The 26,440-nt window shown below is 39.1% G+C and overlaps 1 protein-coding gene across 1 annotated transcript; it reads left to right on the forward strand.

Annotated features, from left to right (window-relative positions):
• AMPD1 (adenosine monophosphate deaminase 1) lies at positions 1–25,297 on the forward strand. The gene is made up of 16 exons (XM_006895686.1): positions 1–46; positions 1,742–1,753; positions 4,946–5,126; positions 6,400–6,565; positions 12,640–12,805; positions 15,207–15,426; positions 16,767–16,896; positions 18,010–18,204; positions 18,429–18,560; positions 19,725–19,888; positions 21,917–22,043; positions 22,221–22,384; positions 23,246–23,366; positions 23,899–24,072; positions 24,244–24,354; positions 25,133–25,297. The coding sequence occupies exons 1-16, from the start codon at positions 25–27 to the stop codon at positions 25,289–25,291; spliced, it is 2,244 nt and encodes a 747-aa protein (XP_006895748.1). The 5' UTR covers positions 1–24; the 3' UTR covers positions 25,292–25,297.
• The last annotated feature ends 1,143 nt before the right edge of the window (positions 25,298–26,440 follow it).

Genomic DNA, 26,440 nt, shown 5'->3' on the forward strand with positions numbered 1-26,440 from the left:
CTAGAACCAAGGAACCCAGCAACAATGCCTCTGTTCAAACTTCCAGGTAGGTGTGCAAACGTGCTTGGAAAGCTCAGTTGTTTCATATGCAGCCCCTTCTTTAACTATCATCTAAGCTCTTAGAGAGTATTTATGATTCATAATAGCTTTAATAATACAATTCAGAGACAAGACACTTCTGAAGTTTTTTTTGTTTTCTTTTTACTTTGGGGAAGGAGAATATCCTTAGAAGTAATGTGGGACATTAATCAACATCTACTTTAATAGAGTAGTAGTAGTTGTTGTTGTTGTGTGCCAGAGTCAGAACTGACCCATAGCTGACCCTCCAAGTGGGTTTTCAGAGGCAGTTAATAGCACGGGAGGAGATTGCTCATCCTTCTCCCACACAGCAGCCAGTGGCCTTGAACCACGTACCTTTGGGATTGCAGTACAGCTTCTTGCCACTAGGTAGGGCAGATATTAATTAATATCTCACACTGTGGCTCAATGGTTAGAGCATTCAACTGCTAACCAAAAGGTTGGCAGTTCAAATCAACAATTGCCCTGTGGGTGAAAGATGAGGCTGTCTGCTTTCATGAAGATTTGTAGGTTTGGTTACCCTTGTAACTGTTGTACTCTGTCTGACAGGGTCCCTATATGTTGGAATTGACTTAATGGCAATGGGTTTCTATTAATTTAAACAAAATTTGAACTGCCACAATTCTGAGCAGGACCATAAACAGTGGATTAGATGAAAATAGTAAATAAGTTGTACATTCTGGTAGTTCTCAATGCAGGTTTGTATACAAAGTCATAAAAATGTTGTAAGTTATAAACATTTTTCATATAAAATAAATATATAGTTTACATGGAATAAAAAGTGGCATAAAAAATAATAAACATTCATGTGGAAAATACATGCAATTTAAAAAATTACTAGTAACCACAAAATCATTATAGTCCCATACTCCAAGGTTACACATTCACAGTATTTGGTGTTTTTCCTTTGAGTCTATTCTCTATGCAAAAGTAAAGAGTGTTTAAACATGGTTTTGATATGTAATTTATATCCTACTTACTCCTCATTGCTTACTTACCCTAATCATTTTACCATGATATCCGAAACTCTTCATGAACATCATTTTAAATGATTGCATAATATTCTAATCTTCTTATCTTTCAGATTTTTTTTACAGGCTTTCTGTAAGTATAAACATACTTTGACAATAGTCATTGCAACTAAAACTGTTTCTATTTTAAATTAGATATATATCCACAGGGTTTAGGTATTACTAAATGGATTTCCTAATGAGCTCAGATAGTTTACCTGCTGTTGTTGTTGTTGATTACCTTCAAGTCAAGCATGACTCATAGCGACCCTATGAACAAAAGGCCTGAAGCCCCTCTACAACTATCGACATTTATCAAAATTTCTAGAGTTCCCAGAGGCATGTTGTTTAGGAAGTAGATTCCCATCCATTAGGTATCTTTTGGTTTTAAAATATACTTTACAAATAATACCTTTTTAAAATTATAAGCATAAATTTGAAGAGCTCTATTGTACATGAAGATATATGCCTGAGTATATTCCCAGGGTTTTTTGATGATGGCAGATTATGGAAAAACTGGAGGAATGATGATGTTATAATGCATCCACTCCACCTCTTTCCTATACTAGTCTACATGTTTTCATTCCAAACACTGATTAATAACCACTACAATTTCTGAAAGTTGTTATTTTATTTTATTTTGTTTTATACAGCTGAAGAAAAACGTGAGTAATGGGACTTTTCCCCCTGTAACTTACCAAACTCTCAATTTAAAAATCGATGCTATTCCCTAATTCAGAAGCATGATTGTTTTTCAGCAGTGTTTATTAAATACTACCTACTGAAAGTTAACAAGGATTAGAAATGATCAGATATTCTATCGTCTAGCAAGTGAACTTAGAACACTTTCGGACTCCAAAAGGATCTAGGGTCTAAAGAAAACTTTGTGGGGCACTTATTGGATAAATTGAACTATTTCAGACACTAAATTACAAAAATGTGACTCTTTGTGACAAGATAAAACAGCCACTTTGGAAATAAAATTGTAACTTTAGATGAATATTCCCTTTTATCTCAGATCAGCCTTGTCCTTCAGCTGACTAATATAGGTCTGCCTCTGCGTTCCTCTGTCTGTGAGATGGAATGTGGTATATTAAGGGCCTACAGCCTTGGATTTCCACACTGTGAGGAAGAACTGCTGGGAAACAAGCATGTTTTTTTGGGAATTCTTGGGTCAAGAAGCAAGCATGATATTCCTTTTCTCAAAAGTTCTGCACTTCCTTTGTTAATAATAGTAACTCCCAACTTTTGGATAGTCCTGTGTAGCTTTTAAATGTTTTCCTATTTAACTTTATAACAGCTTTCTCGAGTTGGAGTTATTATTATTAACATTCTCTTCTTATGATGATGAAGAGGTTTCTAGTCCAAGGCCTTCCAGCTGGCACAGACACCTTTTCTGATTTCCACTCCAGGTTTTCACTTCATCATTCTACTCCTTGTTTCTAGTCTCTTGGCTACTCTCTACCCACATGGCGATATCCTAGCCTCACCACTTTCCCGTTTGGATTCTCCATTATTTCCACACATAGCATGCTCAGAAAAGAACTCAGCAATAATCTATACACACCCAAGAAGTTATTTTTCTTTCATGGATTCAGATTGTCAGCGAATTGCATATGCTCATTTTTATGAAATATCAAACTTTCTCTTTCCTTTCCAGTACCACTTCTACTCCCTGAATTATTTTTTGAAAGGCAGAGATCTCAAATTTGGAGTCAAATTTCAGCTGTGTCTACATAAAGCCAAAATAACTGGTTAGTGACAGGAAATACCAACTACATAATTTTTGGTTATCATGTAAACAATTCTTTGAGAGTATAGTTTCTACTTTTCCACTATTTATAGTGTTTTCAGTAGATATAGCCCCAGTAAAAACAATAACATTAAAAAATATGGACAAATGAATGCAGGCAGACCCAGATAATGAGCACTTGTTCTGGAAAAGCCAGATCTAAAGCAAACAGAATTTAGTTTCCCGGCATCCATTTCCACACAATCCTTCCAGAGACCTTCAGAAGCGTTGCCACAAACTCAGCATAACAAGTTCAGCTGCATCATCCTCATCCTCATCCTCCTCATCATCATTATAACCACCAGCCTGTTTCCATCTGCCTTTCATGGGGCCTGAGGCCTTGTCTAGCTTCTGCTTGCCACTCACTCATCAAGCTGCATGTGCTTGCTTGTCATGTTCAGGGAAGAATGAGCATCACAGGGGAAGATCTGGGAACCTTTTGGCCTTGGGTGGTGGGGGATATTTTTAAGCCATTGAGGGTATCTAATTTGTGTGCCATTTGTTCCTTGGTGGATCATAACACTTGCCAAATAACTACTCACAACATCCAAAGATGCTTTTCAGTTTCAAGAAGTGCTTGTATTTAATGAGGTAAACAGATGCATGGAGTTCAGCCAATATAGTGTGATTTTTCTGTCAAGTGTGCTGTGGAAGGGAGCTTTTAAAACTGCCTGTCCTGTTAGTGATGGTGACGTTATGACTCAAAAGACTATTGTTTCCAATAGAGGCTTCAGCCTGTGCAAAGCCATATAATTTATCATTTCCTTAATAGCCCACAGCTAAACTTAAATACAAAAGGCCTCTTTGAACAATTGCTTTCAAATTATAAAATTAAATTTAAATCAGGTACTTTCTTTCTCTCAAAGCATTTCCATTTTTATCTCATTTGAAGTCACAGCAATTTTGAGTGACACTGGGATAGGTACTAGAATTCCCACTTTACAGGTAAGGAAATGGAGGTAGAGCAGGGTAAAGGAGGGGGAATGTGCAGAGCAAAGATTTGAACATCACATCTGCTTATCTAGAACTGGAAATGTGGCTTTTCTGAGGCCTACATTACGAGGCAGAGGGATCTTTCCCTGCACACAGTTTGCTGTCATCCTGTGGGAAATTGTAATTTACTGTTGCTCCAAATAACCAGCTGTATGCCATTCTCATTTTAACTACCTGCTGTTTTCTGGAAATACTAGCCAGGGATTTTCAGAACGATTATTCCACTGGAAACCACTAGGTATCTAAACAACAAGGTAGAACTTAAAGGCAGAGACTTGATGTCCATCATCACTCTGTATGATGAAACTGGTCCTTTTAGATCCTGAGGAGCTTGGGTTATTCGTTTTTCATCTAAGTGTTACCCATCTTTTTACTAATGGGACAATGAAGGCATGTGAAAGCAAAATTGACTTTCCAAGAGTCATTCTAGGGAAGGCCACATGTCCACAAAAGGGAGAGGTCCCAAAACTAGATAGTAAATGTTAGTAACTTCCTGCCCCCTACACACCAACATATCACACAGTTGTCAGGATTGAAAAAAAAAAAGGATGTGCTATGTGAGAAAACTCAACAGTTGTCCCATGAAAGAGTGATATTTAATTCTCTGAACTACTTAGATCATTAGTTTTCTCTAGAAATAAAAACCCTAAGGACCAATGTAGCCCTGTCCATATCTTCAAAAGCTACCAGGAAACCTCATCAGTAAAATGAGAAAAACTGGGCTGCATGATTACCATCAAATCAAATAGCCCTCCAAGAAATAGGTGGCCTTTCATTAAGTGTTTGTCCTGCAAGAGCCTAATCCCATCTTAAAGACCATCTTTGGGACTATTCTGAATGCGCTGTGAGAATCTGATGTGGGGTTTTGAGAGGAGATTTCCTAGCTACTCATACAAAAACCCGCTACAGGAAAAGCAGGCATTGAGCTCTGTCATAAGTCTGGGACCGCAATGTGGGGAAGGGGTGCCACACATCGAGTGCAGTGCCAAGCCCTGCACCTTACACAAAGCAACAACTCTCAGATGACTTTTTGGAAACAGTTTGAACACTAATATGCAAAAACTTCCTTTAGAAATTGATGATGCAATGCGTAGCTTTGCTGAAAAAGTGTTTGCCTCTGAAGTCAAAGATGAGGGAGGCCGTCATGAGATTTCCCCCTTTGATGTGGATGAGATCTGCCCAATATCTCACCATGAAATGCGAGAACACATTTTCCACATGGAAACTCAGTCTGTCTCCATAGAAGGCAAGAGGTAAGTGATGGTGTATAAGGGGAATGCTTACTACAATGGATACAAGGAGGGGGAACCAGCAGGATGATATGTGGGGTTCAGTCCATCTGAAAGATGACTCAACTCAGTGGAATAACTAAGCAAGGGTTGTAAATGCTTCTTCTTCCACAGGGTGTATGCTAGGGAGAGGTACTAAGAACAGCGGAGTTTCTAGCCCCATCCAAGGTTTCATTTCGTCAGTCTTTCTATCCTCCAGAGTAAAAGGTTTAAGCTACCTATACAATTGTTGCAAAGTGGGCTTCTGACTGCTGTGAGAACTCCCACTTTACACACAGTGATTACATGTACCAGGACTCTTCACACTCCTTCCCTAAGCATCTTCACTGCTGGGCTCCCTGACATGAATCCTCCCAGCCAGGCAGTCGGACCTCCTCCTGGTCCCCGGGATACAGCTCTCCATTGCTATCCTCAGGCATCCTTATTGCCTGTTCCATGAAGTCTCTCTAGGCCACTCTACAAAGTCTATGTGTTTCTCCTTACTTGGACTGCTAATTATTTGTCTTTATCTGCCATATTTCAGTCCTCAGATCTGTGCTGACCACTGACTTGCAACTCCTTCCACAGCCTCAGGTGGAAAAGTAGGGAGCTCCCTACTGTCACCCTTTTGATTTTATGCTTTTAAGGAAAGAAGAATTTTCATCTTTGGTATTCTCTTGAGACCTAGCCTAGGGATGTGGTCAAAGTACAAGCAGTAAATACTTGTTGATGTAAGGAAATAGTACAGTTTGTTGTTGCTGGAACTGAGCCCTAGCTGACCCTCCAGCGGGTTTCAGGAGACTGCCCATCCTTCTCGCGTATGACGTGAGGAAATAATATTGATTAAACACTATAAAATCTAGACAATTTTCTAGGCATTTATATTTGTTAAATCTTATAAGAATACTATAAGGTAAGTATTATTGCACCATTCTTTTTTTTTTCAGATGGGACAAGGGCAAGTTGAAGGACTATTCACAAAATGGCACAGAGGGTAGCCTGGGTCGCTGTCTTTTCTGCTAGGAGTAGACTGACTGTGAGGCATGATGTTACACTAAAGGTCTTCCAGTAGATTCTCTAAGACCTACAGTGATGTCTTTTCCCATTATAATGGGATCTCATGTCTGATATCCAGTTCACGTTTTCATTTTCACTTACTTTCCTAAGGATAAATAAAATTCTACTGTGAAATACCAATCTGTCATGATGGAACTTCTGATGAAAAGAAAATGCATTTATTTTTCAATTTCCAACACAGGAAAAAGCGTTTCTTTGGTCGGAAGACAGTAAATTTAGCTATTCCACAAAGTGAAGCATCTTCCACCAAGCTGTCTCAGATTGAGGAATTCATTTCTTCATCTCCAACCTACCAGACTGTGCCAGATTTCCAGAGAGTGCAGATCACCGGTGATTATGCCTCTGGGGTGAGTTGCACCTTGTCCCCCGGCTGTGGGGAAGCTGCTCAGCTTGACTAGCCTAGACTTCGTCCCTTCATCTGCTTCCTGTGGAGAAGGCAATGCTTTGCTTGTCTTTTGCTTTACATTATTACTGCACTTCAATACTAATATACTCTCTCTCATATGTCTATATTGCTTTTAGCATCCAACACAATTTCTCCTTAGTCTCATTTGCTTGTCAATAAAACCATATCTGCATTACAGAATGCAGCAAACACATTTTGGAAAAGGTCTTAAGAGAGAGGCAGGTTGTGTAGACTCGTTGCTGCCATCACAGGGCAGGAACAGAAGCCTTGGGGAGGCCTTGAGGGGTTGCTCAGTGGTTATGATAGACCCCAGATAGATTGAGAATAAAGAGAAAGACTACAGAGAGCATGAACTGATCAAAGAAAAGAGATTAGTATTAAAAAAGGGAGAAGAATAAAGAAGAGAGGTGATCCCAGAGGGGGGGGGGAAAGGAAATTGAGAGAGGTTAGAATACTCTAATGAGGCTATTGTTTTTTCCAATTTTATTGCAGGAGCTGACACAGTAGATTATTTCTTGGAATAGATTCTAACATGTCACAAGGCTAGTAACTCAACTCATGTCATCAACAATTTGACCTGCTTGTCCTATCCATAACAGTTGGCCAATCCATAAATCTCTGCCACATGGACATGCAGAATCAGCACCATATTGGTGAAATGCTGTTTAGCCATCAATCAGAGCTCCAAATATAGTTTTAATGACTAGTCCCTGGCCCCCTTCTCATATAACTGACCCATTTAGGAGCAATCCTAAGCTACTTCAAAGTGCCAGAGCAAGGAAAGGCACACCATTCTTGTTTATTCTGTTTCTTGGTCATAATATGGGTGCTTTGCAAATGGCAGGGATATTTTTATGCTAAATAGCTGAAAGGAAGTGTTTAATTGTTGGTATGGACATGGGAAACAAAATTTGGAAACTGGTGATAACTCCAGGGTTCAAAAATTAGAGACGAAACTTGTTATCTATATGTTTGGTAGACACGAAACCATGAGTAGAAGGAAAAAGACGGAAAGGACAAGGAATGCCGAATGGAGTCCAGGAGTCTTCACTGGAGAGCTGGGGCCCAGTGACTTTGAAAAACCAAGTACATTGCTACACCTGTTGGTTAAATGTGGCTGTGCAACACTCCACTTGCATTTAGTCTGTGTGTAAATTGAAAAAAAAAGGTAGAATGGATTGCTATTTTTAGGTGCCATCAAGTTGACCTTCACTCATACTGACCCTAGGAACAGAGAGAAGAACCCTTGCCCTATCCTGTGCCATCCTCACAATCTCTGTGACACTCATTTGTTGACGTCCCTGTGACACAATCTCTGTCAAGCCATCCTCACAATCTCGGAAAAGTCCATTGCTGTCGTAACTGTGTCAATCCATCTCATTGAGGGGCTTCTCTCGTGCTGATTCTTTCGTTTTCCAAGAACAGGTACTTCTTGACAACATACTCAAAGTGTGTGAGAGAAATTGCACCATTCTGGCCTTTAAGGAGCATCCTGGTTGCACTTCCTTCAAGAAAGATTGTTTTGTTCTTTTGGCAGTTCATTGTATCTGGGATATTCTTCACCAGCACCATAATTCAAAGGCACCAATCTTCCATCTTCCTTATTCGTTGGCAACATCTGCACACATATAAAGTAATTGAAAATATTATAATTTGGGTCAGGTTCACCTTAGACTTTAAACTGACATCTTGACAATTAAACACTTTAAAGAAGTCTTTAATAGTGCATTTCCCCAAAGCAATGGTCTTTGGATTTTTTTATTGCTGTTACCATGGATGTTGATTATAAAGTGATACAAGTAACTATTCAATCTTTTCTCGATCATGATGTTGCTTATTTGGTCCAGTTGTGAGGATGTTTCATGTTGAAAATTAATATATAGTAAAGACTGCAGTCTTTGATCTTTTTCAGTAAGTGCTTCAAGTCTTCTACAAGCAAGTTTGTATCATACACATAATATAGGCTGTTGATGAGTCTTCCTTCAATCCTGAGTTCACATTCTTTTTCATATAATTCAGCTTCTGAGATTATTTGCTCAGCATACATATTGAATAGGTCTAGAGAAAGATTATAACCCTGATGTATATACTTTTCCTCATTTTAAAATGCTCAGTAAACTGGGCTGCTCCTTGAAGGCAAGGGTTTTCAGGCTCCCTCTCACATACTTTGGGCATGTTGCCAGGAAAGACCAATCCTTTGAGAGAGACATCATGCTTGGAAAGATCTGTAGGGACAGTGCATGAGGGGAAAACCCTGGATGAGATGGATTGACTCAGTGACTGGGGTAACGGAGATAGGTTTGTTGAAAACAATGAAATTGGATCAGGATAGAGCTGGCAGGATTCAGGGTTCATACTTAGGGTTGCTATGAGTCACAAGCAACTTGATGGCACATAACAACACAACAGGATGACTAATTTCTCAAGGTTATTAATCCCTGATAAACCATCTGGGATTCTGTGTAAGTAATCATGATAACTCTGTGGTAGGCATTATGTGCTAAATGCTGAGGAAACAAATGCGGAAAAACCCAGGTCTTGTCCATGAGTTGATGATGGAATGCTGGCCAATTTGGTGGCCATGGTGCAAACATACCCTCACAAGTATACACCCAGCTTGTGCCACTGGCTCCCCATTGTGGGTCAGACTCTTTTCACTAAGGCCTGAGGGTCTTTAGAAATAGTAAAGTTGATTAGGTTTAATATCTGAAACTTGTACTATTGGAAACAAACTATGTTAATCATAGAGAGGAAAATAAATGAGAATTCAATGATTTCAAGTTAGAACCACTAGGGCACACCTGACGCAGATCATGGTCTGGTGTAGGGGCAAGGTAAATAGGCCAGTTTGGGAGGGTTTAAAACACAGTCATTCTACTTTTGTTGTTGCTGTTTGTGCTGCTAAGTCAACTACAATTCATAGCCTCCCTATGAATAATGGCTCTGAACCTTGCCCTATCCTGAGTCAACCTCATTGTCTGACACATCTGACCCCATTGCCAGAGTGTGAGATGCAATTCATATAGAAGGCCACAGTCCTTGACCTTCTGCATCAAATGATTTAAATCCTTCTCATTTTGGCGAGCAAGGTTGTGTCACTAGCATAACTGAGCTTGTTGATTAGTCTTCCTTCTGTCCTGATGTCACATTCTTCTTCATAAAGTCCAGCCTCCTGAACGATTTGTTCAGCATATAGATTGAAAAGATACATAGAAAGAATGCATCACTGACTTACTCCTTTCCTTATTTTGAATCATGCAGTGTTCTCTTGCTCTATTTGGACAACTTCCTGGTCTAGGTACTGTTTTCACATGAGCACAATCAAGTATTCTGGGATTCCCATTCTTCTCAATGTTAGCCACAATTTGTTGTGATCCAAATGCCTTTGCATAGTCAATTAAACACAAATAGACATCCTTCTTGTCTTCTTTGCTTTCAGTCAAGAACCATATGTCATCAACAATGGGTTTTTCTAAACCCAGCTTGTATTGAGGTATTGTCTTCAGAGGCCTATACCTAAAATGTCCATATGTTCTCATGAAGGATAAAAACAATTACCTTTTTAGAATGAGTTCTGTTAATTATATCTGCTGGATAGCCACTGCTATTCTTTTAGCCATTGATAAAACATTCATCAAAGTCATCCAAAGTGACTTCTCACAGAAATTTCTAATCGATCTATTAGTATTTGTAGCTACGGAAACAAATATTTGGCAGTACATGCATCACAGAATTTTAAGGATTCACGACACCTTATTCATTCCGAAGCATTTCTCTCACTCACTGGAAAGTGGCTTGAATTCTTACAATTAGGGTTAAATTGTATTTCTATAGGTATTGTATTCAGAAGTCTATATTTAAAATATCCATACGTTATCTTTCTTTAATGTAGAATAACTTAGAATTAGCCAGCTGGACTAGTTTGTTGTAATTGTTGCCATCTAATTTCCTGCAACTTATAGTAACCCTATGTACAATAGCTCTGAACCCTGCCCTATCCTGAACCAACCTCATCTTCTGAAACAGACCTAATCCCATTTCCCCAGTCACTGAGTTAATCCGTTTCATTCTGAGTCTTTCTCTCCTGCACTGTCCCTCCACCCTTCCAAGCATGATAGCCTTCTCCAAGGACTGGTCCCTCTTGGCTATGTGCCCAAAGTATGTGAGACAGAGCTTTAAAATCCTTGCCTCCAGGGAGCAGCGTGGTTTCATCCTCTCCAGAACAGAGCTGTTTGTTCTTCTTGTAGTCCACGGTATGTTTAACACTCTTCTCCAGCACTACAACTCAAAGGCATCTATTCTCCTTCTATCATCTTTAGTTATGTCCAAGCTTTGTGACACATAGCAAGTAATTGCAAAGACCACAGCCTATATCTGACACACCTAACTTTCCAGACTGACATCATTGCTCTTTGATACTCTAGAGAGGTCCCTGACAGCAGACTTTCCCAATGCAATTCATCTTTTGATTTCCTGACTGCTGGTGCCAATAGTGTTGATTGTGGAACCAAGCAAGCAGAAGTTGTTAACAATCTCAATCTCTTCTCCGTCTATCATGAAGCTGCCAATTGGCCCAGTAGTGAGAAACTTTGTTTTCTTGATGCTGAGCTTCAATTAATATTGAAGACTACAGTCCTTGACCTTGTGCATCAAACGTCTCATATCCTCCTCAGTTTCAGCAATGTTGTATCATCTGCATAACACAGGTTGTTGATGAGTCTTCCTCTAATCCTGCTGCCACATTTCTTCTCATAAAGTCCAGCCTCCTGAATGATCTGTTCTGCATATAGATTGAAAAGGTATGGAAATAGGATGCATCACTGATGCACACCTTTTCTGATCCTGAACCATAGTATTTCCCTGCTCTGTTTTGATAACTACTTCCTGGTCCAAGCATAGGTTTCACATGAGAACAATTAAGTGTTCTGGGATTCTATACTCAAAGTTAGCCACAATTTCTTGTGATTCACCCGGTCAGATGACTTTGCATAGTAAATGAAACACAGATAGACATTCCCCTGGTATTCTCTGCTTTTTGGCCAAGACCCATCTAATGTTGGCTAGGATGTCCCTAGTGCCATGGCCTCTTCTAAATCCAGCCTGCACATCTGGCAGTTAGTTAGTTATCTGCTGATGTACTGTTCAAGTCGTTTTATTTATACTCTTCAGTGTGATATTATTGATATTGTTCGATAGTCTAGAGGATCCCATTTTTGTTGGCAACATCCAAAGCATCATAGTCAGGAGCTAGGCAAACATAGGCCTTCTCTCCATCAGGCCTAATCAAGATGTGGACCTTGGCCACATCAACATCACAGAGCTTCTTTATAGTTTCTTTGATTTGGTGCTTGCTGGCCTTGACATCCACAATGAGCACAAGTATGTTATCTTCTGTCTTCTTCATGGCTGACTCAGTGGTCAAACTTGATGATGGCAAAGTGGTCAAGTTTGTTTCTCCTGGGGTGCTTTTCCAGTAGTATTCAGGCTGTCTTCAGAATCTCATGTTAGGATGCCAGAAGGTGGGTGACATGTGGATCTTTTTTGTGTGTATGTGGCTTGTGAATGCCCTTCAGGATTGCCTTCTTGGCCTTGAATGCCTTTGCTCTGGCTTCAGTTTTGGGAATGGCAGGGACTTCTTTCTTCGCAGATGTTGTCTATATGTTATCTTGAAGAATGAAAATATTTACATTTTTAGAATGACTCCTGTTAGTCATATCTGTTGGGTAACTACTGCTATCTAGTAAAAAAAACAAACTACAGGACATGACTTGCAGGGCAGGTAAGTTTCAATAGAGATGAAAGAGCTAGAAAACCTTCCCAGGCAGCTGCTAGCATGAGACGTAGAGCTAAGTCAATTAGTAAGCACGGAGGTTTGGGGAGGACGCTGCTTGCCTGGTGGGTGGGGCGAGGTTTGGCCTGGACAGCAACAGGAGAGTTTGGGAGGTGCCAAAGACAAACTTTAACTACCCCTTCAATTTCCACGGTATCAGTTCTGATACTCTGAAATCTTGGCAGGTTACAGTTGAAGATTTTGAAGTGGTTTGCAAAGGTCTGTACCGGGCATTGTGCATACGGGAGAAATACATGCAGAAGTCGTTTCAGAGGTTCCCTAAGACCACTTCCAAGTACTTGCGGAACATTGATGGGGAGGCTTTTGTCACCCATGAGAACTTCTACCCAGGTAATTAATATCCTTGTTAGATGTAGGAAATAGGGGCTTACGTTTAACTACTAAACATTAAATTGAAAACCTGTTCCTATATTATAAATAGTACAGTCGGAAAAAAAATCATAGCCATTGATAGCTTCATTCTCTTCCCAGCCCCACAGGTCTACTGATTTGATTGAGTCTGTGCATATCTCTCAGAATCTCTCCTCTTGTCTTCATCTCTCAATTCCTCTAATTTAGACTTGTATTTCCTGTTTTCAGATCACTATAAAGATCCCTATCTACAATTGCAATCTCACTCTCCATTCAGTTCACCTTCACTTCGACACAAGTTATCTTATACAAAACACAGCTGTGAGCACATTCCTTTCTTAAAAACCTTTCCTGTTACTAAGAAAACAAAATCCAAAGCCTTTGGCACAACATTCAACATCTCCTTCCTAACTACATCTTTATGAATTAATTTTTGGGGCATGCACACTCAGCATGTTGCAACATTTACTGCTGCTTCTTTACCTTTTAATGCTGTTCCCTCCCTCCTTTTTCCAAATCCTTCCAGGTGCAGATCAAGTGTTATTATTTCTTGTTTTCCTTTAGCTTTTGGATAAATGTAAACTTCACCTGCTTTGAGATTCCTTTATACTTCATTGGCATACCATAATTTTTACTTTCTGTCTATATAAATCTAAACACCTACTTTTAAAGAAATGTATTTTAATACTTGTTGTTCTTCATTGAGTTAGAACTGACTCAGAGATAACTGTCCAGTGGATTTTCAGAAACAGTAAATAACTTGGGAAGAGAGTGTCCAGTGGTGGATCAAACCGTGTTTGGGATTGCAGTACAGTTTCTTACCATTAGGCTACCAGTGCTCCATTTTAATGCTAGCACAGATATCTATTGTTATCTTTTGCATATTGTGTAACTGCATCATAAGTGAAGCCATTTTTATTTTTAGTTATTTAGGTTGCTGGCTTTAACAGTGTATTTCCAAATATCCTTCTATAAATAATTGTGTGCCATTGTATTATAATGGCTTGAGGATTAAACTCATAGAATTGCAATTTTCTCAATATGAGGGTTGTTGTTGTTGTATACTGCCAATCACAAATGACCATAGCTGATCCCCCAGTGGGGTTTAAGAGGCAGTAAATTACATTGAAGGGAGCTCTGGTGACTTAGTGGTGAGAAGCTGCACTGTCAACCCGAAGGCACTTGTTTCAAATCCACCAGCTGCTCTGTGGTAGAAAAATTAGCAATCTACTCCTATGTGATTATACTGACTCTGACATCTTGCTGGTGGCTCAGTTGTGAGTTGTTTCTGATTCAATGGTACTTAACAACAACAACAATAAATCACATGAGGAGAGATTGCCCATCTTTTTCCTACAGAGCAGCCGGTAGATTAGAACCCTGTGTCTTTGAGTTGGAAGCACAGCTATTTATCAATTAGGCCACAAGAGCTTCTTGAGGGGGTGGGAATGTAGAGGTAATAATTAAGGTTTTCCAACTTCCAAATTGTCACCTAATTAACAATGCCCAGTGTTACATCTCCCACTCTGTAACTCCTTTTATTATTAAACTAACATTAAACATGTTTCCAGGTTCCTAACTCATACCCTCTTTAATATTTCTATTCAGGATGTTCTTGATTCTGCTTTTCCTAAATTATACTTAATCTACTATATTTAAATATAAGGATTAAAAATTAGTATTCAGTGCAGCAACATACTCTGTTTCATTTCTTTTGCGCCCTTTATTTCCCAGTTTGGAACAGGAAATGTGTAGACTTTTTCTCTATATGTTCTTGTTCTCACTCTGATTGCTTAAGTCTTCAGTTGTAAACAAGAGGCTTTCTGATACCTTGGACAAAGCAGCTAGAGGCATGAATGACTGCACTGTTGAAAGTAAAAGGCTGAGTGTTTAAAGTCTCTGACAGTGTGGAGTTTGTTCTTGATTTCCTTAGGTTGAAATTGTTAGCTCTGAGAAAAATGGAAAACTTAACACACATAATACTTTCTCAATTCCTTTAGCAAAAACTGTGTGCCTTTTTAGTGGGAAATGTTATAATTACAATAGGAATTCTGATTCTTACAATAAGAATTTCTCTATATTTCTCTTTATATTAAAACAAAATTGTCTAAACAGTTTTCAATGACCAACTTTCATAAATGAAAATGGTTTATAAGTAACATCAAATATGTCAGCAGTATTTCTTTAATATTGTTCTAACACTAAGCAAAATATTATATAATTATTTTAGTCATCTTAAAAAACAATGTAAATTTCACTTAACTTTGGATAATTATGAACTATTAGCTAATGATATTTTACATTATTTCATATTTTGGTTATTTTTGTGTGGTGATTCATTCTGTGTGCTGACATATGACTCTGTGTTTTATTGAAAAAGTCTTTACCCCTCCTCTGAAGAAGGGAGAAGACCCCTTCCGAACAGATGACCTTCCTGAAAATCTGGGTTATCACCTCAAAATGAAGGATGGTGTCATTTATGTCTATCCTAATGAGGCAGCAGCAAGCAAGGATGAGCCCAAGCCACTTCCTTATCCAAATCTCGACATCTTCTTAGATGACATGAATTTTTTACTTGCCCTAATTGCTCGAGGACCTGTGTAAGTATTTAGTAAAACCTGGCAAGAAGCTGTGCTGCAATCTCAAAGGCATGAGGTTCAAATCCACCAGCTGCTCCGTGGGAGAAGGATGGGCAATCTCCTCCTGTGGTATTAAACGACCTCTGAAAACCCGCTGTCGGTCGGTTCTGGCTCGACAGTACACAACAACAAGAAGTAGCAATAAAAATTACTATTACTAAAAAAAAAATTACTATTACTTCTATACTGAGGTTGTTATTATTATTGTTATGTGTTGCTGAGCCAGCACCTACTCTAAATCACAGGAGGAGACTGGTAATTTTTCTTTTGTCAAGTCATCGGTGGACCTGAACTTCTTACTTTTGGGTTGGCATTCCAACTCCTTACCATTAAGCCACCAGAGCTCCCTGATAGTAAGAATAAATATTTATTAAGTGTTTCTAAACTAACTTAAAACCCTACATTACTTGTTTACTCTTCAAAATTTCTCTCTAGGTAGATAGTTTTCAAATTCCTTGGAGTTTTTTTTCCATTGATATTTTGATGAATTAATTTACCCAAAGTCACACAGGTGGCTGAACTGAGACTGTAAAACCAAGTCCCTTAACCTTGAGGACAGAGCCCTGTTAGGTTGCTAATCAAAAGGTTCAGTGGATTGAATTAATCAGTTGGTCTGAAGGAGAACATTGGGTATTTTCTTCACATTAACGGAGGGGCACCATGAGTGGGATGGATGAGTTAAAGGATTGATTAAACATTGTAATTAGGAATTATTTTATTAAGGGAAATTAATGTAGAGAAGGAATCAGCCTATAGATGACCCTCCAGTAGGCTTTCAGAGGCAGTTAACTGCATGTGAGGAGGCTGCCTATCTCTCTCCCACACAGCAGCTGGTGGATTCAAACCACGTGCTTTCAGGTTGGCAGCACAGCTCCTGACCACTAGGCCACCAAAGCTCAATTACTTTAGCTAGTGGTAGTTAATGTTATAAAACAAAATGCCTGTGGATGACTGTATGAAAAGCCAATATGATTTTTAAACTTTGCCAGGTGAATGGAAAAGAATTAAAATACAAAAATAAATAAAATGGCTTCTCATATTGCCCTCTTTATTAAGGCTGATTTTGATGGAAAGACTAAACCATTGGAGTTCAATACTTATAGTAGGATTAACTGCAAATTGAACCAAAATATTCATCCTATTATTTATTACCTATGGATTACAAAGGTCCTGATGCTTTTGAAATTGTAGTTGATTCCTGAAATGTCTGGAATGTTAGGAAATTATGTCAATATTCTTTTTCCTTTTTAAAAAAATTTTATATTGGTTATAATGGTACATGTAATTTTCTTTTTTCGTAGTAAAACTTACACCCACCGCCGCCTGAAGTTCCTGTCCTCCAAGTTTGTTGTCCATCAAATGCTCAATGAGATGGATGAGTTAAAGGAGCTCAAGAACAATCCCCACAGAGATTTTTATAACTGCAGGAAGGTAAAGATTTCATAAGCAAAAGCATTAGTTATGCCTCAATTAGGACAAAAATATGGATTTTTCTGATTAATCTGAGATTTCTTCTGGTTCAGTGATCAGCAGAAGCAAACAGATTATGTTCATGTTATCCTTATAGCAAGATCTACCATATTCTTGGAATAAAAATTTATAATTATAGTCAATAATAATAGCAAAATCTCAGAAACTACTATTCTAGGACCTACTAGTTCTTGGTTCTGGTCTCTCCACTCCCTTTTCCTGACTGTATGATCTTGGGAAAGTGATTAAATGTTTTTAGCTTCAGTTTCCTCATTTTTAAAATTGGGAAACATATCTGTTTTACCCAGCTAACATGAAGATTGTGAACACCAAATGAGTTAATGATTGCAAAAAAACAATCAATTCGAAACACTTTCAAAATGTGCACTGACTGAATTATTGCAGGAGATGGCAATTGAAAATATATGAGCAGAGATTTGGGGGAAATCCTAGCCCAAGAGGCTATGCGACCTTGGGTAAATTACTTAATCTGTCAAAGTTTTAAATTTAAAAAAATATCATTATGACAATATTACCTCATAAATGTCATCACTGTGCCATGGCTCAAACTTTTTTTCTGGGTTGAAAGCAACATCACTACCTCCAGTTGTGTTTCAGAGGTGAGGAATGGTCCCCAAGAATTTCGTGTGGCTCACATGTAATGTAGAGGTTCGTATATACAGGAGAAGCAGCCATCCTTCTGCATCCAGCCTAACCTGGTTATGACCACTTCTGCATTCTTGTTCAGTCACATGAAGGTTCCGCAGTCTTTTATAGCCTGTCAGTTCTCAGCCGTGTATGACTTTTCTCCCACCACGGTGGGATTGTATACACGATCTGGTGGATTAGTGGTAAGGAATTGCACTGCCAATCCAAAGGTTTAAAGCCACCAGATGCTGCATGGGAAGTGATGGGCAGTCTTCTCCTGTGCAATTTACTGCCTCTGAACATTCCCTGGAGGATCGGCTATGGGTCAGTTCTGACTCAACGGTACACAACAACAACACCATATCTAACAGAGTAGCGTAACTAAGGCTGACTGCTGTTGTTTTATTTCTCTGAATGCACACACAGGTGGACACCCACATCCATGCGGCTGCCTGCATGAACCAGAAACATCTGCTGCGTTTTATTAAGAAATCTTACCAAATTGATGCTGACAGAGTGGTCTACAGTACCAAAGAGAAAAAGCTGACCCTCAAGGAACTCTTTGCCAAGTTAAAAATGCATCCTTATGACCTGACTGTTGATTCTTTGGATGTTCATGCTGTAGGTTGAAAAGATGATTTTTTATCCCCCATGTCCCTTTATCCTCCCTTCTCTGAGCCCTCTTAGCCATGTTGGAAGTACACCTAGATAACTAGATAACATTGTCAAGTGTCCAGAATTCCACTCTTGCAGGCCAAGCCCTTTTACCCTGCGACCAGCTATTCCCTGGTTCTGTTTCTGACTTTTCTGGTTATTATACATTGTGTTCCTGTTTTCTGATTCAGGGACGTCAGACTTTCCAGCGTTTTGATAAATTCAATGACAAATATAATCCAGTAGGAGCGAGTGAGCTACGTGACCTGTACCTGAAGACAGACAATTACATTAATGGGGAATATTTTGCCACTATCATCAAGGTGAGGAGAAGCCAACCAGGTCTTAAGGTGAAGGTGGTGTCTGACTTAGTTCTTGCAGTTGTGGGGGAGAGAATGAGGGAAGAAGAAGGAAGAGGAAGGCAGCATGTATGATATTCCTAGGAGGGCCAACCACAACAAGAGTAAATACAAGACTTTTTTCAAAAACTTCCACCATAGTAATTTAAAAAGACCTCTTTTTAATTTTGGTGTTGGTGAATAACATTGACTGTATCATGGACTACCAAAAGAACAAACATATCTGTCTTAGCAGAATGCTCCTTAACAGCAAGGGTAGTGAGACTTCATTTCATATAATTGGCAAATGCTATCAGGAGGCACCAGTCCCTGGAGAAAGATATGCTTGTAAAAATAGAGGAAGATCCTCAATGAGACAGACTGACAGTGTCTGCCTACAGGCAAACACAGCAGTGACTCGGGGGCAGGCCCAGGCCCAGGCAGGATTTTGTTCTGTTGTACATAGGGTCACTATGGTGGAGCCGACTTGATGGCATTTCTAAATTAAAGATCTGGAAGAAATTAGGAACCGGACTCTTTTACACTTTGAAAGCTGGAGATTCAGAAAAATGTTAGGATTAGAATCTACCCTCACTTTCATTGACACCATGTATTAAGAAGCAGGAATGACACGTGGAGTTGGGAGATGTTTATTTTGGGAGGTAGAGAGGACTAGAAAAGTTGAATTTCCTTTGCAGGCACCCTGATTACCTAATCAGCCTTAATTTCTTTTTTTTTCTTTCTCACACCTTAATCCCTATTATGTTTTGTTAGTCTTTATTCCCATTACATTCCCCTAAACTCTCACTGCCATCTCTAGCTTTGATATTCTTGTTTCCTACTTCTTTTCATCTTTTTTAAAAATTTTTATTTTATTATTTTGTGTGTGTACCATCAAATCAGACCTGACTGGTATAGGAGGAGATTGTCCCTTCTTCTCCAGCAGAGCATCTGGTAGATTCAAACCATGTACCTCTGGAATTGCAGTGCAGCTTCTTGCCACTAGGCCACCAGTGCTCCCTATTCTTTTCATCTTTTTTAAATTCTTCTCAGTAGCAATCTCCTCTCCCTCAGCCCTAAATGGTATAGATAGATCCCTGAGGGACTTGTGGGGATTCCTGATCTTGGACTCCTCTCCTGGTTTGGTAGGAGGTTGGTGCAGACCTGGTGGATGCCAAGTACCAGCATGCGGAGCCTCGTCTGTCAATCTATGGCCGCAGCCCTGACGAGTGGACCAAGCTCTCCACCTGGTTCGTCAGCAACCGCATCTACTGTCCCAACATGACATGGATGATCCAGGTCCCCAGGATCTAGTATGTACCTGTCCACTGATAATCCTAAAGCCTGTCCTCATCTCACCTGATGAAGCGCACACCCACGAGCAAGGGATGAACAGCACATGAAGGCAGAAATAATCTTTGTTATTTTGTTAGTAAACAGGAATTAGGAAGATAATTTTATTTCCATGAAGTACCTTCTAAGCGTCCCCCCCCCAAAAAAAAAAAAAAAAAAAACAATTTAAGAAAAATAAAAAAAATGCCGGGAAAGAATAAAAACAAACCAAGGAAAAAAAAAAAAAAAACCCAAAACACCCAACTAAGCTAGAGTAAGAACTTCAGATAGTTCATTTTACATTTTCTTTTCCTCTCCTTGTCCAGTTCATTGTTTCCTCTGCTTATCTGTAACTTTCTTGTATCTGAACCTTGATTACTGTCTGCCGATTGTCTCATCTACAAGGGTTTAAATTCTCCATGAATGATTCTGGGGAGGATCTCTGTTTCCTTTCACATCACTGGCTAATCATTAATTGCCCTCGGGGTGGCTTTTCTGTTTGTTCACTATCACTACTGTTCTATCTAACTTAATAGTTTATAAATTGTGGCCACTTGTCTCTGTGTTCTGTGTGCCCATGGCCATAGGAGAATCTCAGCTTGTCTCTTTAGCTGAAAGAGTAACATTTTGCCTGGGGTTGTTGGAAATGACCCATAGCTGAGCCTCCAGTGGGTTTTCAGAGGCATAAATCACACAGGAGGAGACTGCCCAACTTTCTCCATGGAGCAGCTGGTGGAACTTGTTTGGTTGGCCAGTGAAAGTCCTTCCCACTGGGCCAGAGCTCCCTTTTGCCTGCAGTAGTGCTTCCTCTCTACTGTCAGGGAGGCAGAGGCCATAGGTCTGGTGGTTAGGGATTCTAGAGCCAGCCTGGCTGTGCTTGATCCAGATTCCACTGCTTATCAATTCTGCAAACTTGGAACATTCCATCAACTCCCTGTGCCTTAGTTTCATCATTTCTAAAATGAGGTAATGTTCTGTCCCATCAAGTCAGAACCAACCAATAGCTGACCCACCAGTGGGTTTTCAGAGGCAATATATAGCACAGGAGGAGATTCCTATCTTTCTGTCACAGAACAGCTGGTCTATTTGAACCTCATTCCTTTGGGCTGGCAGTGCAACTTCTTACACTAAGCCATCAGTGGTCTCTAAAACTAGGTAATTTAGTACCTAACTTATTATGTTGAGGATTGCATCAGCTAACATTTCTAGCCTTAGAAGAGTGACTGCCATGAAGTACAATCTAACCATGTGTTAAATTATCTCTGGTTATGACAAAGCAGACATGGTCATGGTAACCCTTTCATGCTCATCATCTTGTAAGTCACACATACATATAAATCACTGAAACTTTTATAACATAGTTACCTTTAGCTATAAAGATGTCATTTTCTTATGAAAGAGGGTTTATTGATGATAGTGAGTATACGTAGTCTAGCATGAAATGTATATAATTTCTGCCCAACTCAAATTAAATACTTTTTGATGGATAAGGAAGATGATGTGCCAGAGTGAACCTAAAATGAAAATGCTAAATCTTTGCTTGTACATGGCATTTGGTCTTCTGATTCACTTATATTGGGGATATTGCTATGTTGTGTTATGAGCAGTTGAGTCAGAACCAAAGCATAGCAGACAGTCCAGAGGGTTTTCAGAAGCTTTTATCACAGAGAATGAGATTACCCATTCTCCTCTGGAGCTGCTGGTAGATTCAAACCACTTGCCTTAGGGTTGGCAGCCCAATTCCTTACCCACTAGGCCACCCAAATTTTCTTATCATCTATGTTTTTTTCAATAATCTTCAGATGACACAAATAGTTAAATGTTCAAGTACTAGTAGCAGTGTGACCTCACTACAAATAATTCAGAAGATAGGCTTGGTGATTTGCTTCTGAAAGGGCGTAGTCTTGAAAACCCTGTTGAGTGGTTTTGCTCTGCATATGTTGCCATGAGTTGGAACTGACAAGACAGCAACTGAAAACAATAAATATTTTCTTCATTCTTGCTACTAGTGATGTGTTCCGGTCTAAGAATTTCCTTCCACATTTTGGAAAGATGCTGGAGAATATTTTTGTGCCAATATTTGAGGCCACTATCAACCCACAGGCTCACCCTGACCTCAGTGTCTTCCTCAAACACGTAAGCATAAACCCCCTGCGGCTTATCACCCAGCCCTCCTACGTGGCCAGGTCTAATCCTTGGTCCATATCTCAGATGTTTGGCCCCATTGCCATCAGATCAGCGCTAAACATTTACTTGAAGACTGGAACCCTTCAATTGGACTGAACTCAGTGCATGACTCACTTTTCCTGACAGATCACTGGCTTTGATAGTGTGGATGATGAGTCCAAACACAGTGGCCACATGTTCTCCTTCAAAAGCCCCAAGCCTCAGGAGTGGACAATGGAAAAGAATCCATCTTACACGTACTATACTTACTACATGTACGCAAACATCGTGGTGCTCAACAGCCTGAGGAAGTAAGTAGAGGAGGCTTGGAGTGAGAAGGGCAATCTCTTTGACACATCTCTTTCCTCACCCATTGGCCTGTGCTGCATTCCTATGATGCTTCCAAATGGTCAAAGTCAGAAATCTATTTAATTTTTCCTTAGCTCCTTGATGTATTTAAGAACAGGAATCACCACTTTTGACCTTTCAGGAAATTTAATAATTCCTTTTCTTTAGAAGTTTGCAGATTTATGCTAATTACTGTACAATTTAACACAAAACTAAATTTGATCCTTTTAAAATATATGTGGGTAAGGAATAAATGAAGGAATATTATAACAAGGTTTCATAAATTATTTTCCCCTTATAAGTAGGTAAAATGATGGTATTGGTAAATTTCTAGTTGAGACTAAAGACATTTCTGTTCATTTAATCAAGCCTATATTTCCCTCCTTACACCTCCATCCACTTCTGTCTTTTTTTAAAATTTTTTTTTCACTTCTGTCTTTGAAAAAAGAACAGATTATTGTTTAGGAATAATCACATGAATTAAGACTATGATTTGGCTGGTTTCACTGAATTCTTTAGCTGTCCTATCATCCCCTTTTGGAGCTCTGGGGGCCTAATGGTAAGGAGTTGCTCTGCCAGCCCAAAGGTAAGCAGCTGAATCCACCAGTGGTTCCGTAGGAGAAAGAGAGGCAATCTCCTCCTGTGTGATTTACAGCCTCTGAAAACCCACTATGTGTCAGAGTTCTTACTCGACAGCACATCCAATGGCATCCTCTTTTATCTTTCTTTAAAAAATGTCTTTAAAAGATTATTCTATGCTCAGAATTATTTGCCAAGTCTCCGTCAGCCACCTGAGATTTCTATAGCAATTCCCATTTCCCTAGGGAACGAGGCATGAATACGTTTCTGTTCCGGCCTCACTGTGGGGAAGCTGGAGCTCTCACCCATCTCATGACTGCATTCATGACGGCAGATAATATCTCTCATGGCCTGAATTTAAAAAAGGTGAGTCAGGGCCTCTTTCCTTAATATTGAATTAGATTCAAGCTTTAGGGATAATTTTTGTTCTCAATGTACTGTCATAAGTCATTATCAACAATAGAATCAAGGAAGAGTGAGAAATAAAGGAGTTCTGAGACTATTTAGTGGAGTCTGTTTTACTGAGGCCATGAGGAGTGCAGAGACCTGCTTAAAATCACTTCCCAAGTTGCTTAATGCAGATCTCTCCTCCATTTCAGAACTCTGACGAAGGATACCTCAGAGGCAGTTAAGCCAGATTTCTTTGCCGAGATTCTTGTTGTGGCATGTTTTGAAATGCCTCTAGTGAGTGTCAGAACCTTCTGGTAGAGAAAAAAAATTTCAAGGTGAAGTCTTCTGCCCATGATTGTCTTGCCAAGGCAACTAAAGTTCAAGATGATTTAAAGAATTGATGACAAATTTTGTAGAAAGTTAAGTTTAAAATAGAATATGGGTGTCATTTTCTTTAGTTTGTATTTGTCTCTTTTCGACCCTTAAATATATTTTTTTTTCTTTTCAGAGTCCTGTGTTACAGTATTTGTTTTTCTTAGCCCAGATTCCCATTGCCATGTCACCATTAAGTAACAACAGCCTGTTTCTAGAGTATGCCAAAAACCCTTTCTTAGATTTTCTCCAGAAAGGGCTAATGATCTCACTCTCTACTGATGATCCGATGCAATTTCACTTTACCAAGGTATATTTATAGAATTGTAAGCAACACGAATATATTTTGCTGCACTGTTGTTTCCATTCTGAAGTCAAATTAAGATATACTATTACATTTTGTATGTGAGTGTGCCAGAGGCATGCTATTTCTTTTACTAATGCATTCCTTGTTTTGCTTCATTGATATAAATACCTCAAGGAGCCCCTGATGGAAGAATACGCCATTGCAGCACAAGTCTTCAAGTTGAGCACCTGTGACATGTGTGAAGTAGCAAGAAACAGTGTCCTGCAGTGTGGATTGTCTCATGAGGTAGAATTGTTCTTGACTGGTCACCCTTTGGAGCATGCTGCAAGTGTGCTGTCCAGTTGAGTTTCTACTGATAGTATCCTCATGTAATGGCTCTCTCTGTAGGCCTTCTTAGGCTGGAATCTTTATGGCAGAAGAGGCCCCAAGGATCTGCTTTTTTCTTCCTTGGGGCCACTGCAGGGTTCAAACTGTGCTCATGTGACTATCAGCTAAGTGCTTACTTATTCCACGATAGGAGCTCCTTCTTTCTTAGTATAGGCTTCAGTAACTTGACTACTGAAAAATTAGTTAGGGAAATACATGTAGAAAAATTTACCCACAATGCATATGCAGTTATTATTGACACAGATTAGGGAATAAGTCTTCCTCTATATCTAAAAAACACCTCCCCCACCCCCCACCCACCAAAAAAAGTCAAATACATTGCCTTTGAGTTGGAGCTGACTGGATTTGAACTACCATCACCAGCATAATGCAGTCTTTGGGTTAGTAATGCAACTTTCTTCTGACAAAGCTACCAGAATTCCCTCTCCTGTATCTCTCATCATGAGTTTTGACAAGACAAAGAAAATATATTTGACTTCTCAGCTGACCATGCACATTGAGGCCTTGGGTGAATGCTTTCTTTTCTTTCATTTTTGATGAGTGCTTTTAATGGTTGATTTCTTTCTATTGCATGGCTAATGTTTTAAGGAAGGGATTTTTGTGGAGGATGTAATTAATTTTTTTATAGCAAGGTAAAATGACATAGCAATCACTCTCCTTCCTTTTTCTTTTATAGGAAAAAGCAAAGTTTCTGGGTGACAATTACCTTGAGGAAGGCCCTGTTGGTAATGATATCCGGAAGACAAACGTAGCCCAAATCCGCATGGCCTATCGCTATGAAACCTGGTGTTATGAACTCAATTTAATTGCTGAGGGCCTTAAATCAACAGAATAAAAGAAAACAATTATAACATGGGGAATATTTTCATTATATAGTTATCTAGAGGACAAAGATTATATATGTCATAGATATATTTCATGAAATAATTTTCACAGTTTTATAAAGTAGAAGTTATTATCTTCATTTAGGGGAAGATGAGTATGCTGAGCTTAATGAAGTTAATAACTAAACATCCACTTAGTAAGTGGTAGAAAAGCAGACCTACACACTTACCTGGCAGGAGAAATAACCATGGTCACAAAGGTGGTTTTCCCAGAGTGAGGGTTAGCCATTACACTCTGGATGTGCTGACCCCTGTGATTTCCCCAAATGTGGGAAACTTGACTGCAGAATTTATGGTAGTGGGGGACTGTGTTTGTGCTTTCTCCTGTTAAAGGAAGAAGAAGACCCATACATGTCTGACTGTAAAGTCTCCATGGTCATACACGTAAAAAAAAATTACTAAAAAATTAAAAAATATATAAGCAGATGAGCTGCTATTGGGAGAAGGTAGGCTTTTGACTTATAGAATACTTAAGGCATTCCTTAGAACCATTTCAAGTCATTTTATTAGGGTACAATTGAAGAGTAGCTTTCTTAGACAAAAACAGGATCTGCTCAATATAGAAGATACATACTGAGGAGTTATTTGCTTAGAGGAAATTTCTTTTAGAAAAGGATTCTTAGCATTAAATATATAACTGACAATAAAAGTTTAGTGGGCTATACGAGTACATTTTAAGTGGTTTTTCTTACCAAAATAACATGGGAAGTCCTGTTATCTATCAGAATAAAGCTGATCCATATTGCCGGTAATCTTTATGGAAGTAGCTTATCAGGCCTTTCTTCTGCAGAGTTTTTAGGCTAATTCATACCTCAATACACAATAACTTTTCAGAAGCATGTCTTCTACTCAAGATGAAACACCAAATAATCAACCTGTATTTTTACACATGCAACTGTGTTGCCATCTAGTGGTTAGGCTGATATTTCATGCAATCTCTTTAATAAGCAATTATTCATCAAATGCCTAAAGTATAAAAAACTTATCAACACATCAAAGATATGAAGACTAAGATTCTAATCCTGCCTTCAAGTTGTTCATACCTCAAAGTTGGTTATGAGCTGTTGAATACAAAGGTGGGAAAGGGCATCTTTGAAACA

The sequence above is a fragment of the Elephantulus edwardii genome, unplaced genomic scaffold (genome assembly GCF_000299155.1).
Source record: "Elephantulus edwardii isolate Elephantulus edwardi_28Jun2011 unplaced genomic scaffold, EleEdw1.0 scaffold00174, whole genome shotgun sequence".
NCBI lineage: Eukaryota > Metazoa > Chordata > Mammalia > Macroscelidea > Macroscelididae > Elephantulus > Elephantulus edwardii.